Source organism: Saimiri boliviensis, chromosome 17 (assembly GCF_048565385.1).
Source record: "Saimiri boliviensis isolate mSaiBol1 chromosome 17, mSaiBol1.pri, whole genome shotgun sequence".
Taxonomy (NCBI): domain Eukaryota; kingdom Metazoa; phylum Chordata; class Mammalia; order Primates; family Cebidae; genus Saimiri; species Saimiri boliviensis.
Genome location: NC_133465.1, coordinates 4,904,349 through 4,926,369, shown reverse-complemented (window position 1 = coordinate 4,926,369; position 22,021 = coordinate 4,904,349). Strand labels below are relative to the sequence as shown.

General features: G+C 39.1%; 1 protein-coding gene across 2 annotated transcripts in view; it reads left to right on the top strand.

The window, feature by feature from the left end:
• MED13 (mediator complex subunit 13) overlaps positions 1-22,021 on the top strand; it is a 121,383-nt gene that overhangs the window by 8,728 nt on the left and 90,634 nt on the right. Inside the window, exon 3 of one of the 2 annotated variants that reach the window (XM_039476325.2) lies at positions 3,556-3,724. In XM_039476325.2, coding sequence (XP_039332259.2) covers positions 3,556-3,724 — 169 coding nt within the window. Of the gene's footprint in view, positions 1-3,555; positions 3,725-22,021 lie in introns of those variants that run through there. The other variant, XM_074388069.1, reaches the window with a different exon arrangement.

The following is a 22,021-nucleotide window of genomic DNA, read 5'->3' as shown; positions in this document are numbered from 1 at the left end:
TGAATACAACATATAGAAAGTACTTTTATTGTGGTTATTGTCAGAATATTAGAAGCTTGGCTTAGTAGGCCTTTTGATTCTAAATGATTCCCAACAAAACCAAAAACCTTCAGACTTTTTATTGAGTGTTATTAGGACTTATTCTCATATTTCTCAGCAACGAAATATGAAATTATATTACTTTAGTGTAATGGTTGCTTAGTTGCTTGCCATATAGATGAAGATATACTTCAGATGTTGGAGTTAGAAAACCACAACAGGTGGTGTCTACTTGTTTGTTTTATGTGTTAAATGAGACACTAAATGTCTCACATTTAATGTCTCACTTAGTGTTAATGAGAATTGTGGGCATTTAGGGACGTAAGATGCCTACCTCCTCTGAAAGTATTAGAATAATGAGGGAGAAATGCTTGAAGATTAATACTGATGACTTTTCTAAACCATATTCAGTATTCTTTCTTTTTTTTTTGAGATGGAGTCTTGCTCTGTCACCAAGCTGGAGTGCAGTGGCATGATCTTGGTTTACTGCAGCCTCCGCCTCCTGGTTCAAGTGATTCTCCTACCTCAGCCTCCCAGGTAGCTGGGACTACAGGTGCATGCCACGACACCTGACTGATTTTTGTATTTTTAGTAGAGATGGGGTTTCACCATGTTGGCCAGGCTGGTCTTGAACTCCTGACCTCGGATGATCCTCTTGCCTTGGCCTCCTAAAGTGCTCGGATTACAGGCATGAGCCACTGCACGTGACCTCACATTCAGTATTCTTAAATCATTTATAGATTTTAAAAAATACTATAACTTTTTAGAATTTCATGGGAAAATTTATAAATTAATGTGTTTTAGCTTTTACTATTGCAAATTTTTTTCTTTTTCTTTTTTTTTGAGGCAGAGTCTTGCTGTGTTGCCCAACGATCTCGGCTCACTGTAACTTCCACCTCTCAGGCTCAAGTGATTCTTGTCCCTCAGCCTCCTGAGTAGCTGGGATTACGGGCATGCACCACCACTTCCAGCTAATTTTTATGTTTTTAGTAAAGACTAGGGTTTACCATGTTGGCCAGGCTGGTCTCAAACTCCTGGCCTCCAGTGATCCATTTGACTCAGCCTCCTAATGTGCTGGGATTACAGGTGTGAGCCACCGCGTCTGGTCAAGATTTATTTACTGTTTTAGGAAGAAGGAAGGCAAAGTCATTCTCTAGTTTTAAGTGAATAATTTACTTGAAATTTATAGCAACTGTACAACTTATAAATGGTAACTGTGTCTTCAAATGGTTTATTTGAAGTTTATAGCAACTCTACAACTTCGATACTTATAAATGGTAACTGTCTTGGGTCTTTGATGCTTTAACACTTACAAGTAGTTAGGAAAAAGATTTTGGTAATGGCTTCGTATGTAGAACAAGTGTTATAACCATCGGAAGGTAGGGATTTTGAAATAAAAGCTAATAAAAATAAAAGATACTAAATTGATTATAAAGAGGTGAAGAATTGGGAGATATTCCTTACATAATTCTACTGGAATTAAGAACATGTATATTCTAGTAGTCATAGACTCATAATTTGAGGTAAAAGTCTTAATGTAGCTACTTAAGTTTGAAATTGTAGGACCTCATTAAATTGAAAGCAGACCAACTGAGAAAGATTATTTTCTCTTTTTTTGTCATCGACTCACAAATATGCTTGTGATCTAGAACTTTTAAATAAGGGAAGTCACTTTGTACCACTTGTCTCTTCTCCTAGCCTAAGACTTTCTTTAATAAAGTGAAACCCGTAAATGTTTTGGTTTTAAATGGAAGTAGATAAGGGTGTCTCTGATATAATCGAATGTGAAGTTTTCCTATTTAATATTTAAGAATAATATTAATGACTTAAAAAGTTATTCCTATTCTGAAATATCGTCATTTTCTAAAGCTTATTCCACTTTTTTTTTCCCTAAGCTTACCTTTTTTTTTTTTTTTGAGACTGAGTCTCGCTTTGTCCCAGGCTGGAGTACAGTGGCATAATCTTTGCTCACTGTAACCTCTGCCTCCCAGGTTTAAGTGATTCTCCCACCTCAGCCTCCCGAGTACCTGGGATTACAGGGCTGCATGATCACTCCTGGCTAATTTCTGTATTTGTAGTGGAAATGAGGTTTCACCACGGTGGCGAGACTGATCTCAAACTCCTGACCTCAGGTGATCTGCCTGCCTCAGCCTCCCAAAGTACTGGGATTACAGGCGTGAGCCATCATAAAGCTTATTTAAAAGCTTATTTAAAAAAAAAAAATAGTTGCTTTGAAAGACCTGACTATCATTTAGGAAAAAACATAACGTTAGCCTTTGTAGTAGTAGCACAGAATTTCTAGTGCAGTTAAAGTCCACTTTCGTTATGCTTTTTAGGTAATGCTTATTCTACCCATTTGTTGTATAAGTTGCACATATAAAGCATGTGTGACTCTTACTACATGTCTCGACTTTTATTCAAAAGCCCATATTTTGTCTTATTTTTTCTATGGGCATAGTGTATGCATTTTTGGTGTCAAATTGAGAAAGGTTTGTCTTTTATTTTTACTTAAAAATTGAACATGGATGGCTCATATTTATAAAGTGTTTATGAAGGGCATATAGGCTCTAGAAGGATAGTTAATTACATTTGGACTAAGCAATTTAAAATCTTGTAATGAAAGTTAAAATGCTGAAGTGGTATCATCATTTGTAGCAGGATTTATTGGATGCTTTGTGACCAATATGAAATGGATAGAGTCCAAAAATTTTTTTTCTGACCCACACCCAGATTTATCTCAAAATGACTATATTAATGTTTTTTTTTTGGTAAATTAACTTGGAATGATTAATAGATTTGCTGGCAAAATTGAAACTATATAGTTAGTGAAGATAGTTGTAATTTTATATGACAGAAGTGCCATTTACAATTTAAGTCTTTAAATTTTAAAATTTCTCCCCCAAGTAAAGGATCCTATACTGAATAATAATCATGGGAATCATTTGGTTGAAATGAGACCTAAGGTGGCTGATAGTGCACTGTTTGTTAGGCTCTGTGCCAACAGCTTCCTTTTTATTCATCTCTTAGTTTTATAGTGGAGTCTTGGATTAGAATGCTTATGGACATGAAAAGTTCTGACTTTAATTATTAACTGGCTAATTTTTTTGGCAAGTGAATGACTGGGGGAATTAGGACAAAGTAACAACTGAGCCAGCTTAAAATTTGGCATAATAAGTATAGAGTGTGTTTAATATTTTCCAGGTTATACAAACAAGTGTCCTTTTCATTAATACAGAAACCAATTCAGTGTGTTCATGATGTTATTACCTTTTTATAAGGTGGAAAAATACTTTTCAGGTAGTTTAATAGAATATATGGCACTTAGACCTTTTATTCTTTGTGGAGTAACTTTGAAACCTGATAATGTCTAGAGATATGTCAAAGTGATTGTAGCTTAATATTCTGGGGTGAGCTAGTGTTGATTAATCCAGAATTTAAACTGTAACCTTTCTTGCTGGGCTCTAAATAGATATAGTGCCACTCTTTTACTTATTGTTTTCTTCATTTATCTTTTAGAAGAAGAAGATGGAGTGTGGGAGAATGGACTTTCCTATGAATGCCGTACTCTGCTTTTCAAAGCAGTTCACAATCTCTTGGAACGGTGTTTAATGAACAGGAATTTTGTACGTATTGGCAAGTGGTTTGTAAAGCCTTATGAAAAAGATGAAAAACCTATAAATAAAAGGTAAGCTATCTTAAATTCTGACGTATATTTCTTTAGATTTGTTTTTGTGTCTTAACAGAGAATGTGGGATAAAACAAGCTAAAATCATACAGACATATTCAGGAGGTTATCTTTGACAAAGTACTAGGTATCTTCAGGCTTCTTTTTTTTTTTTAACCACTTTACCTTTCCCTTTACACACTTTAAGAATTTTTTTACAGTAGGAATAGGCTGCATTTTAATACAGTGGCCTAAATTTTGATTTGGGATGATAGACAAAATTTGGGATTAAAGCAGAGACTTAGGCATGGAAGTATCTCTCTCTTTTTTTTTAGTACTCATGGAAATAAATGCACAGCACTCTGATGTTAAAGTTAAGTAATATTAACACCTGTTAAAGATAGTGATCTGTGATTAGGTTTTGGATTAAGTTAACCCTTCTCATTCCCAATCTCTCAATTCCCTTTAAGTAAAATAATTTATATTTGTGTTTTCCATATAAGACCATTTACTCTTGGAGAGTTTATAATTTTCTTGAGCAATTAATTAAGCAAATTTATGACACTAATTATTAGAGTAGTTGCAGATAGAGGCACAGAAAACTTTTGATAGATACCTCCTTTTCCGAGGCAGTTAAAAGCTTCAGGTTACTATACCTCTCTGTGATTTAGGTAGTCTGTCCAAAGATTAAGTTCCTAGTAGTCATTGAGTTAGTGAGGCTTTGAGAGATACGAACCAGTAGGAAGAAGGATGGGATGTGGGGAAGAGACAATTAAAAGGAACTTACTATAGTATTTTCCTGAAAAATGTGAGAGGATATGAAGTGAACATTTGGTTGAGATTGTAATCATTTTGAGGTACCATCTTTCATTATTTCATATATGTGCATCTTTTTTCATGTGCACCTGGAGTTTTTAGTTTTAGTAGACTAGATGAGTAGGTAAGCCTGGATAAATAAAGGTGCTTTCATTTTTTTCTCTTTGAAAATTTATATAAACCTTTATTTTAACAAGGTATTTGTACAAGTTCAGAATGCAGTCAGCTGCAGATGACAGAAAAACATTAACTACTTGCCTTATGTAGGGATTGATTTTTCTCAATAGCAAGGAGTATGGAGGTAGATAGTTTACTGCTGGTATATGTGTTCAATAATGTCATCAAGGATTCAGGGTTCCCCAGAGTTTTCTGCTGTGCCATCTTTACATCCTCATGGTCCTCCCGGGTGTTGCACCTCAAGATCTCACAGCGGATTCCAGGCAGGAAGAGAAAGGAAGGGAGGAAATAAGAAGGTGTGGTACCAGAGTCATAAAGTAAATTATTTTCTGAAAACTTTAGCTGACATATTTTTGGCCATAGTAAGAGAAACAAATGTCTTTTATTTGGAAACAGCTGCTCTGAACAAAATGAAGTTTATGTTAGTAAGAAGAAAGGGGGAATAGATATTAGATAGATACCAAAGACAGAAGAAATGGAAATGGATATTGGGTAGGCAGTTAGCAATATCTGCCATGTTCATTCATTCATTCTTTGATTCATTCGAGACAAGGTCGCACTGTGTTGCCCAGGTTGGAGTGCAGTGGTGCAGTCGCAGCTTACTGCAACTTCCACCTTCCAGGTTCAAGCAGTTCTCCTGACTCAGCCTCCCAAGTAGCTAGGATTACAGGGAGGTGCCATCACACCTGGCTAATTTTGTGTAATTTTAGTAGAGGCAGGATTTCGCTGTGTTGCCCAGGCTGGTCTTGAACTTCTGAACTCAGGCAGTCTGCCTGCCTCGGCCTCCTGAAGTGCTGGGATTACAGGCATGAGACACCTCTCCCGGCCAGCCATATACATTGATATGGTTTTAAGAAGTCAAACAGATTACCAAGATTTAAAATGAAAAGCTGTGATCCTGAGTCCCAGTTAATAGATTTGCTCCTCAGAAGCAATCCCTTTTAATTACTGTTTCTTTTAAGTTACCTGATTAAAACTTTTGAAGGAAATAACATGCTTATTCTTGAATTATCAGTTAGGATTAATCTAGTGGACTTTTTTTTTTTTTTTGGTCACAACAGCCTATCATTGGAATTCTGCTGACTTTCTGTTGAGAGGTTAGCTGTCTTACTTCCCCTCATTGAACACTTGGACATTGGCACTCTTGCACACACTCTTATTTTCCCTCTCCCTTCTTTCCCTTTCCTTTTTTTTTTTGGACAGAATCTTACTCTGTTGCCCAGGTTGGAGTGCAATGGTGTGAGCTCAGCTCACTGCAACCTCTGCCCCCAGAGTTCAAGTGATTCACCTGCCTCAGCCTCCCCAGTAGCTGGGATTATAGGCACCTGCCATCATGCCCAGCTGATTTTCATGTCTTTAGTAGAGACAGGGTTTCACCACGTTTGCCAGGCTGGTTTCGAACTCCTGATCTCAAGTGATCCACTCACTTCAGCCTCCCAAAGTGCTGGGATTACCGGTGTGAGCCACCGTGCCCAGCTCCCTCTCTCTTTCCTTATCTTGCCAGTATAGTTCTAAGTTTTGGTAAAAACAGTATTTATTGTTTCTACTCTTATAATTATATAAATATTATTTGTAACTGAGCATAATATATTGAAACACATTTCATTTCTTATACATCTTTTTGTTTTCCTAGGTGATTATCTTTTTTTTTTCACTTAATTATCTATATTAGGAGTTGGTGAACTCCTGCCTGTACTCTACCGCCTGTTTTTATAAATAAAGTTTTCTTGTAACACAGCCATGCTCATTCATTGATGGATTGTTTTATGGCTGCTTTCACATTAGAGAAGAGTTAAATAGTTATGATAGAGACAGTTGGCCTGCAAAGCCAAAAATACTTAGTGTGAAATTTTTACTATCTGACTTTTTGTAGTTTACTGACTCCTAATCTATGTACCAGTTGGTAATTCATCCCTAGAGTATCTACTAGAAGTATAAATCGCTCCTCCTTACCTTCAGGGACTTTGTATAATCTTACTAGTTTCCTTTTTTCCCCCTCTTTTGTTAATGTCCCTGTTGTTACTCTTCACTCTTCTTTTCCTATTTGGATTACTGGTTCTGTAGTCCCGTTTCATAGCAGTCATCTTGGGAATTACCTTTGCTTTTCCCTTGTGTTAGATCCTCTTTTCCTAAATCTCATTTCTATTTTTTTGGTCTTGTTTACTGTTATGGTGGTGCCCAACCTGAGAGTAGTTTCCTGAGAATGCAAGGATAGTAATACTTTTGAGATCCTGAATGTTGGAATTCTGAGTCAAACTACAGAATCACAGGCCCTTAAGTTTATTTCTTTTTTACCCTTATAATTGATAGTTTTGACTGGATATAGAATCTTTGATTAGCAACCCTCTTAGACTTCTGGGCACTAAAATGCTAACTGGAAGTTCTGTGTATGTGAGTAGCTTATGATCTTGCAGGCTTTACTTGAGTGAATGGTGTGGGGACTTGACCATTTTTATATATTGGGTGCCTGTCACCTAACTGTCACTATTTGTATGCCCCTGTCACCTACTTCAGTTGGTTTTCCCAGAGGAGACTTTCAGTGCTCTGACTAGTGGGTACAAGCTTGGCTGCCAGTGTTTAGTGAACCTGTTGGGCAAAGGAGGTTTAGGGTTGGGGCTCACTAATGTAGCAGTTAGATTTTCACTTAATATTTTAAATACATCACCTCAGCTGTATATGAATATCTCTAGTTTTGAGTCCCTCTGTTTCAGTCATTTAAGCATGGACCTCTTAAGTTTTTCACTGAGCTGGAGGAAAGTGGAGAGTCTGTAATATATTTGAATTTTCTTTCTTTTTTTTTTTTTTTTGAGTCTCACTCTGTCACCCAGGCTGGAGTATAGTGGTGCAATCTTGGCTCACTGTACCCTCCACCTCCTGGGTTCAAGCAATTCTCATACTTCAGCCTCCTAAGTAGCTGGAACCACAGACACATGTTACCACGCCTGGCTAATTTTTGTATTTTTAGGGAGACGGTGTTTCACCATGTTGGCTAGGCTTGTCTTGAGTTCCTGGCCTCAAGTGATCTGCCCACCTCAGCCTCCCGAAGTGCTGGGATTACAGGTGTGAGCCACTGCGCCCAACCCCTTCTCCTTTCATGTTCACCTGTACATTCATCTTCAGGGATACACACACACACACTCACATGCCCTCCCCGCCCCGCCAGTGCCTTCAACTTCTGAGCCTTTCTGGTATTCTGTGGTTTGACTCAGTTTGTATCTTGGCTTCTCCTTTGCCTTATCTAAGTCAGTTAGAATTTTTGCCTTTGCTCACTAGCTTCTCAAATTTTATGGCTGTCTCTTGTCTTTTGCTGCCACTTACACCATTCTCTTCGTCTTCCTCCTGCCCTTTACTGACTTTATGGAGACAGTTTCATGGGGAAGATGGAGATAAATGAATGTGTTTAATAAGCCATGCAAGATACTGGAAGTATTTTTCTTTTTCTTTTCTTTTCTTTTTCTTTTTCTTTTCTTTTTTTTTTTTTTTTTTTTTTTTGAGGCAGAGTCTTGCTGTCACCCAGGCTGGAGTGCAGTGGTGTGATCTCGGCTCACTATAACCTCTGCCTCCTGGGTTCAAGCAATTCTTCTGCCTCAGCCTCCTGAGTTGCTGGGACTACAGGTGCCCGCCACCACACCCAGCTGACTTTTTTTTTTTTTTTAATTATTTTTTTAATAGAGACAGGGTTTCACCATGTTGGCCAGGCTGGTTTTGAACTCCTAACCTTGTCGCCCACCTTGGCCTCCGAAAGTGCTGGGATTAGAGGCGTGAGCCACCGCGCCCAGCCTGGAAGTATTTTTCGTTATGAAAATTCTTTTTTGGGGTAGATAGGGTCTGCATCTGTCACCTAGGCTGGAGTGCAGTGGCACAGTGATGGCACACTCCTGTGTAGCTGAGACCACAGGTATGTGCCACCACAACTGGTTAATTTTTTAACTTTTTGTAGAGACAGAATCTTACTTAATTGCCCAGGCTGGTCTCTAACTCCTGGGCTCAAGTGACCCTCCTGGCTCAGCCTCCCAAAGTGCTAGGATTACAGGTGTGAACCACTGCACCTGGCGTTTGTTTTATGAAAAACTCTCAATAGCCTATTAATAATTGAAAATACGGACTCATGCCTATATTCCGCCACTATGGGACCAAGGTGGGAGGATCGCTTGAGACCAGGAGATTGAGAGCAGCCTGGGAAACATAGCTAGACCCAGTCTGTCTATTTTTTTTAAATGATCCTATTTTATTTATTGATTTATTTTTACTTTACTCTGGCATACATGTATAGAACACGTGCAGGTTTGTTAATAGGTATACATGTGCCATGGTGGCTAGCTGCATGTATCAGCCCATCATCTGGGGTTTTTTTTTTTTTTTTTTTTTTTTTTTTTTGAGACGGAGTTTCGCTCTTGTTACCCAGGCTGGAGTGCAATGGCGCGATCTCGGCTCACCGCAACCTCCGCCTCCTGGGTTCAGGCAATTCTCCTGCCTCAGCCTCCTGAGTAGCTGGGATTACAGGCACGTGCCACCATGCCCAGCTAATGTTTTCTGTTTTTAGTAGAGACAGGGTTTCACCATGTTGACCAGGATGGTCTCGATCTCTCGACCTCGTGATCCACCCGCCTCGGCCTCCCAAAGTGCTGGGATTACAGGCTTGAGCCACCGCGCCCGGCTCATCTGGGTTTTAAGCCCTGTATGCATTAGGCATTTGTCCTGATGCTCTCCCTCCCCTTGCTCCCTAATCCCTTTCAGGCCCCAGTCTGTGATGTTCCCCTCCCTGTGTCCATGTGTTCTCATTGTTCAGGTTCCACTTATGAGTGAAAGCATGTGGTGTTTGGTTTTCTGTTCCTGTGTTAGTTTTCTGAGGATGATGGTTTCCAGCTTCATCCATACCCCTGCAAAGGACATGAACTCATTCTTTTTTTTGAGACGGAGTCTTGTTCTGTTGCCCAGGCTGGAGTGCAGTGGAGTGATCTCAGCTCACTGCAACCTCCACCTCCTGGTTTGATTCTCCTGCCTTAGCCTCCTCAGTAGCTGGGATTACAGGTTCCTGCCACCACACCTGGCTAATTTTTGTATTTTTAGTAGAGGGCTTCACCATGTTAGCCAGGCTAGTCTCAAACTCCTGACCTCATGATCCACCTGCCTCAGCCTTCCAAAGTGCTGGGATTACAGGTGTGAGCCACCGCACCCAGCCCAACTCATTGATTTTTTATGGCTGCAGACCCCTATCTCTTTTCGGGGGGAAAAAAGCCGGGCACAGTGGCACACACCTGTAGTCCCAGCTACTCTGAAGATTGAGGTGAGAGGATCACTTGAGCCCAGAAGATTGAGGCTGCAGTGAGCTAGGATCATGCCCAGCCTGGGCAACAGAGCAAGACCCTGTCTCAAAAGAAAGAAAGAAAGAAAATTGAAAATATAATTTTTTTTTTTTTTTTTTGAGACAGGTCTCTCACTTTGTCACGCAGGCTGCAGTACAGTGACCCAACCATGACTTATTGCAGCCTCAACTTCCCAGGCTCAAGTAATCCTCACACCTCAGCCTCCCAAGTAGCTGGACTACAGGTGCATGCTACCAAGGCTGGCTAACTTTTGTATATTTTGTAGAGATAAGGTAACATCATGCTGCCTAGGCTGGTCTTGAACTCCTGAGCTCAAGCTATCCTCCTTTGGCCTTGCAAAGTGCTAGGATTACAAGCATGAGCCAGTGCATCTGGCTGAAAATACAACTTTTAATTGGAGATTTTCATGAATCCAACAGATTCTGCATATTATTTAACCATGTAATTGAGCACTAGTGTTTTTGCATGGGCTGACCCATTTAGGAGGGGAACTAAATTAAGATAGTATTTTATTAGTGAAGTGTTACCAGAAATAGTATATGCTCTTTTGAGTTACTCTTGAAGCATAGTTGTGATACAAGAACTGACTTTATTCTGGAAAAATAAATGCTGGTCCTCAAATCTCTTTTTTACAGGAACTTTCTTAGCATTTTTTCTTCCTTTGGAAAAGCAAGTGGGAGAAAAATCAAGCAGCTAAGTCTCTTTTAATTATGATTAGGGACTTCTTTTCTGTTGAATTCAGTGGAATGATACAGGGAAGGTAGATAAAGATTGATTTAAAATTAATGCATTTCTAGACCATTCTGAAAAAGTATCATATAGACTGGTTTTGTTTACTGATCAGTTCACTTTTGGCATTAAGTATTCTGAAAGACGAACAAGAGTTGTTAAGGAAGAAGATTTATGCTGTGAAACTGATTAGACCTGAACAAAGGAGAAAATAATATTCCTTACCTTTTTATCTTTTATTCTTCCTTTAAATTTTTTAAATAAAAATTCTCATTTTCTGATAATCTGGGCCTGCATATGGTTGTCTGTTTAACAGTCTTCAGGGACTGAAAGAGAGGAAATGAAATCAGATAGGGACACAGCTAGGTTACCTGTGAAGAACCCCACAAGGAACAAACCACAGGAACAAACCAGTCTTAAGATAATTGATTAAAAGAATGATGACCAGTGTTTTGTTGAATAGTTTAGGTGTTTTCCTACATTGCCGGGGACTGGATCGTGTGACAGGCATTGAGTTTACTAGTGATACCACAAGTAAATGGGTGGTAATAATTACTATCAACTTAATGTAGGTTTTAGTCTCTTCTATAAAATACATTCCAAAGTTGTGATGTTTGAGAGTGCATTTGAATAAGATTATCTTGAATAAGAACTTTCTTCCCTTTTTTTATTTTTTTTGAGAAGGAATCTTGCTCTGTCACCCAGGCTGGAGTGCAATGGCATAGTCTAGGCTCACTGCAACCTCCATCTCCCGGGTTCAAGCAATTTTCCTGCCTCAGCCTCCAAAGTAGCTCGGATTACAGGCACCCACCACCATACCTGGCTAGTTTTTATATTTTTAGTAGAGACCATGTTGGCCAGGATGGTCTTGAACTCCTGACCTCCTGATCCGCCCGCCTCAGCCTCCCAAAGTGCTGGGATTACAAGTGTGAGCCACCATGCCCTCTTCCCTTTAAAAAAAAAAAAAAAAATTGGGATGGGGTCTTGCTCTGTGCCCAGGCTAGATTGCAGTAGTACAATCATAACGCATTGTAGTCTCAAACTTCAGGGCTTTATTAGTTCTCCCACCACAGCCTCCAGAGTAGCTGGGACTATAGGCGCACACCACCCACGCCTGGCCAAGAACTTTCTTAAGTTTCTATTTGGTTAAGCTTTTTGTAATGTCGAATCTGTTACAGCCATTTAGCTGAGTAGGCAGTAAAGTTTGGGTACTTAGCAAAAGTTTTAAATGCTTCTAGGAGGGTATACAGAATAGAAAGATACTAGTAAAGAATTCTTTTTTTAGTTAGCTAGTTTAGTATCTTACAATATATGTTGACATAGGAGGTTTTGTTAAGTGGCAGATGAGATTGTATAGGAGGGAAATGTGTTAATAAGGAGCATGTTTGATTTTACCCCATTCCCTCAACTGTATATGATTTCTATGGAAAATATAAGTTGTTAAATATTTTTTGATAGATTTACTCTATGTAAAGTAGTTATCTTTAATTTTAAAAGGCAATATAGACTATTACATGTTATATACATGTGCTTATATGTCTATTACATATATGTGTATATATATAGACGTATAAACAGAGGATATAATAAATCCTTGCTGGATATAACATAAAGGAAATAGGATTAAATGTTTGGTTTAATATGTTCTAAACCTTTTGTATCAGGTTGAAGAGAGCCCTGAAATTAATTAATAGTAAAGAACCTTCTCCATAGACAGTGATAAATTTTTGGTCTTGTGGGATAAAGCAGTAAAAGTTCACAGGAAGGAAAGGATGGCTATCGTAAATGGCTATGCTGTTATTGGGCCATGTAGATCTAGAACATTTTCTTTTCTTTTCTTTTTTTTTTTTTTTTTTTTTGAGATGGAGTTTCGCTCTTGTTACCCAGGCTGGAGTGCAATGGCGCGATCTCGGCTCACCGCAACCTCCGCCTCCTGGGTTCAGGCAATTCTCCTGCCCCAGCCTCCTGAGTAGCTGGGATTACAGGCACGCGCCACCATGCCCAGCTAATTTTTTGTATTTTTAGTAGAGACGGGGTTTCACCATGTCGACCAGGATGGTCTCGAACTCTCGACCTCGTGATCCACCCGCCTCGGCCTCCCAAAGTGCTGGGATTACAGGCTTGAGCCACCGCGCCCGGCCGATCTAGAACATTTTCATCAGTGCAAAAAGTTACTCTTTTGGGTAGTGTTGCATAAAATCTTTATTTACACAAGAATCTTTATAATTAAAACAGTACTTTTGGTGTTTCAATAAAGAAATTCATCAAGTTTTTTTTTTTTTTTTTTCCCCCCTGAGATAGAGTTTCACTCTTGTTGCCCAGATGGGAGTGCAATGGCATGACCTCGGCTCACCACAACCTCTGCCTCCTGGGTTTAAGTGATTCTTCTGTTTCAGCCTCCCTAGTAGCAGGGATTACAGGCATGCACCACCACGCCTGGCCAATTTTGTGTTTTTAATAGAGACGCGGTTTCTCAGTGTTTCTCCTGACCTCAGGTGATCCGTCCGCCTCGGCCTCCCAAAGTTCTGAGATTACAGGTGTGAGCCACCGTGCCTGGCCCAAGTTTTTTTTATGGAAGTAAATGAAAGAATATGCTTTAAATTTCACCCATAAATCTGTGTTTATTTTCTGCTGTATGTATGGCTTTTACTTTATCTCATGATCTCCAAAACTGATTAAAAATAAGCACCATGAAATGTAAATCTCCACTGGAAATATGTTATTAACCATTAGTAGCATTAGGATGTACTTTGGTTGGGTTTCTAACTATCACTGAAAAGCCTAATTTCTAGAGAAGCTAGGAGCTATTGCTATTAGGTTTTATGGACTAATTTCCTCTCTTCGTGTCATCTAATGTAGTACTGTCCAGTAGAAGTATAATGTGAGCCACATACGTAATTCAAAATTTTTTAGTAGGCACATTTAAAAAGTTAAAAAAAAAAACTAAATGTATAGGCAAAATTAATTGTAATATATTTTAATTCAGTATGTCCAAAATAATAGCATTTCAGCATATAGTTAAATATACAGAAGGTATTAACAAAATAGTTTACTTTTTTGTACTGTCTTTGAAATTAGATGTGTGTACTATGCTTAAAGTATATCTCAATTTTGATTGGCCACATTTTAAGTCACTAATAGGTATATGTGTGTATTGGCTGTTGTATTTACAACACAGTTCTAGGGCTTTAAGCCCAGTTGAACTTGGTAGTGTTTATTGGTGAAAGATACCTTGTCTGGTGGTCAGTGAACCTTCCTGGAATTGTATGCTAAATTGTGAGTATGCTCTAGAATCTCAAAGGCAAGAAGAATCCCATACCTTCTATCTATCAGTCAGAGTACCGACTATCTGCTAAATTAGGTATAGTTACGTCAGCAGACTTGACATGCCTTTTTATTTTTTTTTTCTGTAGCCTATCTGTGCTGTTTTGTTCTTAATACGTATCATTTCTGAAATCTTATGTGATGATGTCATTAGAATTTGCATTGTCAGTTTTCTACATGTTCATGCTTTCTAGAACATTTATGAGAAAAATTAAGCACTAAAAAAGACTTTTCGGTCTCCTATTTTTTTTCCTTGTTGAGATTTTCTTACCGTAATTTTTTTTTTTTTTTTTTTTTTGGAGGCAGGGTCTTGCTTTGTCTCCTAGGCCAGAGTTCAGTGGTACAATCTTGATTCCCTGCAACCTCTGCCTTTCGGGCTCAAGCGATTCTCCTGCCTCAGCCTCCCAAATAGTTGAGACTACAGGCGTGCACCACTATACCTGATTAAGCTTTATAATTTGGGTAGAGATGGTATTTTTCTGTTAGCCATCTTGGCCAGACTGATCTGTAACTCCTGGCTTCAAGTGATCCTCCTGCCTCAGTCTCCCAAAGTGCTGGGATTACAGGTGTGAGCCATCATGCCTGGCCTTTCTTACCGTATTTTTTTCCTGTGATTCTTACTGTAGACTCTTAAAAATCTGTCCAAGCTCATAAAGCTATCAAATGTTGGAGCCGCATTTTAGGCATGAAAAGTATGAGATAGATTATGGACCCTGTAGACCCATATATCTCCTACACATATATATTTTTTAAGTTATAGGAAATAGTTAAAACATAATACTTAAAAACGACAATAAAAAGCAGCATTTGCAGAACACCTGAAGTGGTAAACCAGAATAATGTTATTACTTTCTAAGTATTACTTACTGTATAATCTAAGTAATGTGTTCACTGAGTAAACAGAAATACGTACAGGATTCACAGGTAAGATGTTAACGTCCGGATTTTAATATAGATCTTTTGTTCATGGAGCTTTGTTAATAATGCCTGATGCTGGCATTATACCTATAAATTTAAGAATTTAAAACAGTTACTCTGAAGGCTGTAGAAATACAGATTAATTATTTCCAAACTTGTCTGGATGTGGGAATCATCTGGAGAGCTTACAAAAAATTATTGATGCTTGTGTCTTAACCTGGGGCTGTAGTCTGGGCTTTGGAATTTTTAGAATATCCTAATGTAAGACAAGTTTGGAAACTTTCGAATTCACGGAATAAAAATAATCTCAGAATTAAGATGGCTGGTGGGGGCTGGGCACAGTGACTCATGCTTGTAATCCCAGCACTTTGGGAGGCCAAGGCAGGAGGATCGCTTAAGCTCAGGAGTTTGAAACCAGCCTGGACAACATAGTGAGACCTCATCTCTACAGAAAATAAATTTTAAAAATTAGCTGGGCATAGTGGCTAACTCCTATAGTCTCAGCTTCTTGGTTGGCTGAGGCAAGAAGATCGCTTGAGCTTAAGAGGTAGAAGCTGCTGCCGGGCGCGGTGGCTCAAGCCTGTAATCCCAGCACTTTGAGAGGCCGAGGCGGGTGGATCACGAGGTCAAGAGATCGAGACCATCCTGGTCAACATGGTGAAACCCCGTCTCTACTAAAGATACAAAAAATTAGCTGGGCATGGTGGCACGTGCCTGTAATCCCAGCTACTCAGGAGGCTGAGGCAGGAGAATTGCCTGAACCCAGGAGGCGGAGGTTGCGGTGAGCCGAGATGGCGCCATTGCACTCCAGCCTGGGTAACAAGAGCGAAACTCCGTCTCAAAAAAAAAAAAAAAAAAAAAAAAAAAGAGGTAGAAGCTGCTGTGAATTGTGATCACACTGCTGCACTCTAGCCTGAGTGACAGAACAAGGCCCTGTCTCAAAGGGGGGTGGGGGGAAGATGACTACAGTTTCTTTATATTGTGATAAAATGTACATAACATAAAACTTAATAATTTTTCAGTGTGTAGTTAACCATCATCACTATCTATCAGCAGAACTTTTTCATCATCCCAAACTGAAAATCTACTCATAAAAGAGTGGTAGCTTTTCAGTTCTTTCCTTCAGCTCCTTGTAGCCACCATTCTACTTTGTCTAAAAACTTGACTGTTCTAGGTACCTCATATAAGTGGAATCATTGTATTTGTCCTTTTTTTTGGTCTGGGTTATTTCACTTAGTATAAAATCTTCAAGGTTCATTCATGTAGCATGTGACAGAATTTTCCTTATTTTTAAGGCTGAATAATATTCTGTTGTATGTATATACCACATTTTGTTTATGTATTAATCTCTAAATGGATATTTGGGTTGTTTTCACCTTTTGGCTATTGTGGATAATGCTGCTATAAACATTGGTCTACGAATCTCCCATCTAGTCCCTGCTTTAAGTTCCTTTGGGTGCTGCATCCCCAGAAGTGGAATTGCTGGATCATATGGTAATTCTAAGTATACATTTTGGAGCAATTTCCATACTGCTTTCCACAGTGGCTAAACTATGTTGCATTCCAAAGGCAATGCAGAGGAGTGCCAGTTTCTCCGCATCCTCACCAACACTTGTTATTTCCTGTTTGTTTGTTTTAAGCTATTTTTATGGGTGTGAGGTAGTATCTTGTATTTTTGGTTTGCATTTCCCTAATGATTAGAGATGTGTTGAGCATGTCATCATGTGTTTATTGGCTATTTGTATGTCATTTTTGGAGAAACGCCTGTTGAATTTTTTTGCCCATTTTTTAAATCGATTGATAGGGTATTTAGGTTTTGAAGTCAGCATTGCCTTTACCAGTTTTATGATTTTCACACAAGCCATTTAACCTCTTTGTGCCTCAGATTGTCTACCAGGAAATGGGATATCGTTTTTCTGTAGCTTCTTAACTGCTAAAAATAGGTTTGATGTGGCACTGCCTAAGCTAGCATACATATGGAATTGTTGCTATTACAGCAGTTAGCTTTAATCTGTAAGCATGTCTTCATTTTCTGTTTTAGAAATAATCTTTTAATTAATTTCAGTACTTAATCTGAGGAACGTTTTTTTCCCACAATGGAAGATTTTTCAAGTTTTATTTATAAAATTCTGCCTCATTCATTTTTATTTTAGATATTACAGTGTAAGCATGTGGAGAGCAGTATTCACTGCAGTCTTATATGGTAGCTAATAATACTTTGGATTGTTACTGTAGTTACATGTTTTTGTTTTAACTCTACTTTTCTGAATGTTAAATGCCAAAAATGTTTGATGGGATGATATTATAAATAACATTTCATCTTGGGGAAAGCAAGTCTGAATTTACTATGTTGGTATTTTCTGATTGTTTTATAATATTCTCTGACTAGACTATGACCTTTTATATAAGGATTTCAGAGGGTTGGGTGTGGTGGTGTACACCTGTAGTCCCAGCTACTCAAGAGTGTGAGGCAGGAGGGTCTCTTAAAGTCAGGAGTTTGAGGCTGTAGTGCTCCACGACTGTGCCTGTGAATAGCCACTGCACTCCAGCCTGGGCAACATAGGGAGACTGCCATCTGTTAAAGAAAATCTTGGGCTGGCGCAGTGGCTCAAACCTGTAATCCCAGCACTTTGGGAGGCCGAGTTAGGCGGATCACCTGAGGTCAGGGGTTGGAGACCAGCCTGGCCAACATATGGTGAAACCCCATCTCTAGTAAAAAACAAACAAACAAAAATTAGCTGGGTGCAGTGGCAGGCACCTGTCATTGCAGTTACTCGGGAGAATAAGGTAGGTGAATTGCTTGAACCCAGGAGGTGGAGGATGCAGTGAGCCAAAATCTTGCCATTGCACTCCAGCCTGGGCGACAAGAATGAAACTTTGTCTCAAAAAAAAAAAAAAAAAGTATGTATGTAGGCTGGGCATAGTGGCTCACATCTGTAATCCTAGCACTTTGGGAGGTCACAGTGATCCACCAATCACTTAAGGTCAGAGTTTGAGACTACCCTGGCCAACATGATGAAACCCCATCTCTACTAAAAAATACCAAAATTTAGCTGGGTATGGTGGTGGGTGCCTGTAATCCCAGCTACTCTTGAGGCAGAGGCAGGAGAATCACTTGAACCTGGGAGGCGGAGGCTGCAGTGAGCCGAGGTCATGCCAGTGTACTCCATCCTGGGCAGCAGAGGAGGACTTTGTCTCCCCCCCAACCTCCTGCAAACAACAACAACAACAACAAAAAACCCTAAATTTTATCACATATTTAAAATATATTTTCCCTCTAATATCACATACAAACTTGGTTTATTTTAAATCATTTTATCTTATAAGCTCAAACTAATTGTATATTGGGATTATATGCTAGCAGTATAGGAGGTAGTGATTTTTCTTTGATCACAGACTGCTGGGATTGAGAGTTGCTGGTAAGTAGGGTAGTGGCAGATAAACAGTGGGAGCTGAAAGCATTGGTCAAATGTTTTGCACTTTGGAATACTGGGCTGCTACAGAGACCCCTTGGAGACCAATTTATCCCTTTACATCGAGGAGCCAAATTGTTTTCTTATTTAAAAGATAAAATGGGGCCAGATGAGGTTGGCTCGTGCTTGTAATCTCACACTTTGGGAGGCCAAGGTGGGAGGATTGTTTGAGGCCAGGAGTTTGAGGCCAACCTGGGCAACATAGTGAGGCCCCTCAACCCCATCTCTAGAAAAAAGTAAAAAAAATTAGCAGGATATGGTGGCAAACACCTGTAGTCCCAGCTACTCAAGAGGGTGAGATGGGAGGGTTGCTTGAGCCCAGTAGTTTGAGGCTGCAGTGAGCTATGATTGTACCACTGTACTCCGGTAAGAACCTGTCTCTAAACCATAAATTAAAAAAATAAAGTGGGTAAGTGCTCATTGGAAAGATCATTAGGAAAGTTGAAAGATGACTTTTACAATTTTATACATACTGAATTTATCTTCCTAAGTAATGTTTAAGATTGGTCAAATTAATGTACTTTTAAACATTTCCCATATAATGTTTTCAGGAAAATGGATTTTTAAAATGCTAAGAGTGCTTTTAAAATAATTTTTAGGCCGGGCACAGTGGGTGCTTTGTTCTTTGGGAGGCTGAGGTGGGTGGATCATGAGATCAGGAGTTCAAGACCAGCTTGACCAACATGGTGAAACCCCATCTCTACTAAAAATGCAAAAAATAAAAAAAAAAAAAAATAAATAAATAATAAAAAAAAAAATTAGTAACAGGCACCTGTAATCCCAGCTACTTGGGAGGCTGAGGCAGGAGAATTGCTTGAACCCGGGAGGTGGAGGTTGCAGTGTGAGTCGAGACTGCAGCACAGCACTCTTGCCTGGGCAACAGAATGAGACTCCATCAAATAAATAGATACATGTATACTTACATAAATGTTTTTAAATGCTTTGTCATAAGAAAAATCCATTTTGAATTTTTTTTTTTTTTTTGAGACTGGAGTACAGTGGTGTCATTATAGCTCACTGCACCCTCAACTTCCCAGGTTCAATTGTCTTTCCACCTCAGCCTCAGCTTCCCACGTACCTGGGACCACAGGCGTGCACCACCCCATCTGGCTAATTTTTAAGTTTTTTTGTGTTACATGTTGCCCAGGCTGGTCCCAAACTTCCTGGGCTCAAGCAGTCCTCTTGCCTCAGCCTCGCAAGTGCTGAGATTACAGGCATGAGTCACTCACCTGACCGTTTTTAAATTTTCTTATTTAATATTTCATGTGTGAAATGAAACGGAACTTAAAGCTGTGTTTTTTAACTGCACTCCACTGATTAAAGATGAGGTTATAAAATTCAGGTCTCCTAGCCGCTTTGTCTTTTTTTGTTTTGAGGTGAAGTTGCGCAGGCTGAAGTATAGTGGCATGATCTCGACTCACTGCAATCTCTGCCTCCCCAAGTTCAAGTGATTCTCCTGGCTCAATCTCTGAGTAACTTGGATTACAGGTGTGTGCCACCACACCCAGCTAATTTGTGTATTTTTAGTAGAGATGGAGTTTCACCATGTTGGCCAGGCTGGTCTCCTGGGCTCAAACCATCTGCCTTCCTTGGCCTCCCAAAGTGGGATTACAGGCCTCTTTGTCTTTTTTTTTTTTTTTTTTTTGAGGTGAAGTCTTGCTTTGTCACCCAGGCTGGAGTGCAGTGGCGCAGTCCTGGCTCAGTGCGACCTCTGTCTCGTGGGTTCAAATGATTCTCCTGCCTAAGCCTCCTCAGTAGCTGGTATTACAGGTGCACGCCACCATGCCTGGCTAATTTTTTTTGTGTTTTTAGTAGAGATGGGGTTTTGCCACGTTGGCCAGGCTGGTCTCAAACTCCTAAACCTCAGGTGATCTGCCCACCTAAGCGTCCCAAAGTGCCGGGATTACAGGTGTGAGCTACCATACCTGGCCTTTTTTGTCTTTTAAAGATAAAAGACTATGAGACCGTTTTAGGTTATTGCTTTTACTGATAAATATTCTTGGAAGTATTGGCAATTCAGATTTTAAAAATTTTCTGTTCAGTTGCTAAGTAAGCTTACAGCTTTCGTAATCATTTCTGTAGAATGCTTACCCTAAAATTAATCAAATTACAATTTCTCTACATAGTAGGTTATTCTTGCTTGAATCTTTTTGTTGTTGTTGTAGTAGTAGAAATGGGTCTCACCCTGTTGCCCAGGCTGGAGTGCAGTGGTTATTCACAGGCTTGATCAAAGTGCACTGCATCCTTGAACTCTTGGCTTCAAGTATCCGCAGCCTCCTGGGTAGCTGGGACTACAGGCACTCACCATCACACCCAACTCTTCCTCATGTTTTCCTTGGCATGGTATTTTAGATAATAATTCTTAAAATACTTTTTAAAGGTTTGTCCCCCTACCAAGATAATGTGTAAGTCTTCTAAGATTGCCTGAAAAACCTGTAAAAAGCTTGTAATATTGAAAAATGCACAGTAATTCTAGCTGGTTGACTGTCAGGTTTTCATTTAAGTTTTTAGCATTTGGTCTTGCCTTTAGATTCTCATGTCCTTTATTATAGTGAAGAGAGTAAAATGCTTTGAAAATTGGCTTCTGCATGTGTTGCATGTCAGTACATATAATGAGCATAATGGACATACTCTTCTCAGAATTAATTATTAAATATAAGTGGTTTGCTAAGATAAAAATATTTAGAAATTACCTTTTTTATATACTTTGTAACTCACCGTTAGTTATATAGAAAAGTTGTGTCAGGAAGGAGGACATTCAAATATGGCTTTATGTGCACTCCCACACAGAAGAAAACTCAAAGCATATGGTTGTTTACATTTAATACTTTCTTTGAGAAAAATAAATGAATAGAGGCTTAAAACTATGAGGAAAAAACCCAAATCTTAATGTTTCAACTGGTATCAAAAATGATATTTGATGTTTATAACAGAGGATATTAGAGTCACACTTTGATTTGATCTTTTCCCGGAGGCTGTGTAATGGCACCGCTTATTTTGTTTCATTTTCCAACCCTGCTGGTCCTGAGTTGTTTGTATTTTCTCTATCTAAATTAGGCTTGCAAGCCAGTAAGCTTTGTTCTTTATTTATCTCTTTCTTTTAGTACTTTATCAAGTATAGCTCTTAAAAACCAATTTACATTTTTACTTGATCTGTTCTTTGAGTTCATTAGGCACATTTTCTGCCTTGCAGATGATTTCTGGCAATAATTCTACAAAGTATTTCTCTATTATATAGCATGGGGCATCATTTCCCAGTGTTTTATAGTAGCTTTCTCATTTCTCTGGTGTATAGATTACTTTCCACCTATCTTCTAGTCCCAAAGCAGAAGCCACATGTTTCAGGTTTTTGTTTTGGCAGCACCTCGCTTTTGGTACTAATTTCTGTATCAGTTATTTTGCTGTAACTAAACCATCCCCAAAACTTAGTGGCTTAAAAATAGCAGTTACGTATTCTCATTCATGTAACTGGAGGTCAACTTGAGGTGGTAGAGGTGGGACAAGGTTACAGCCATTTGATGCCATACTTTATGCTTCAAACTACAGATTAGGTA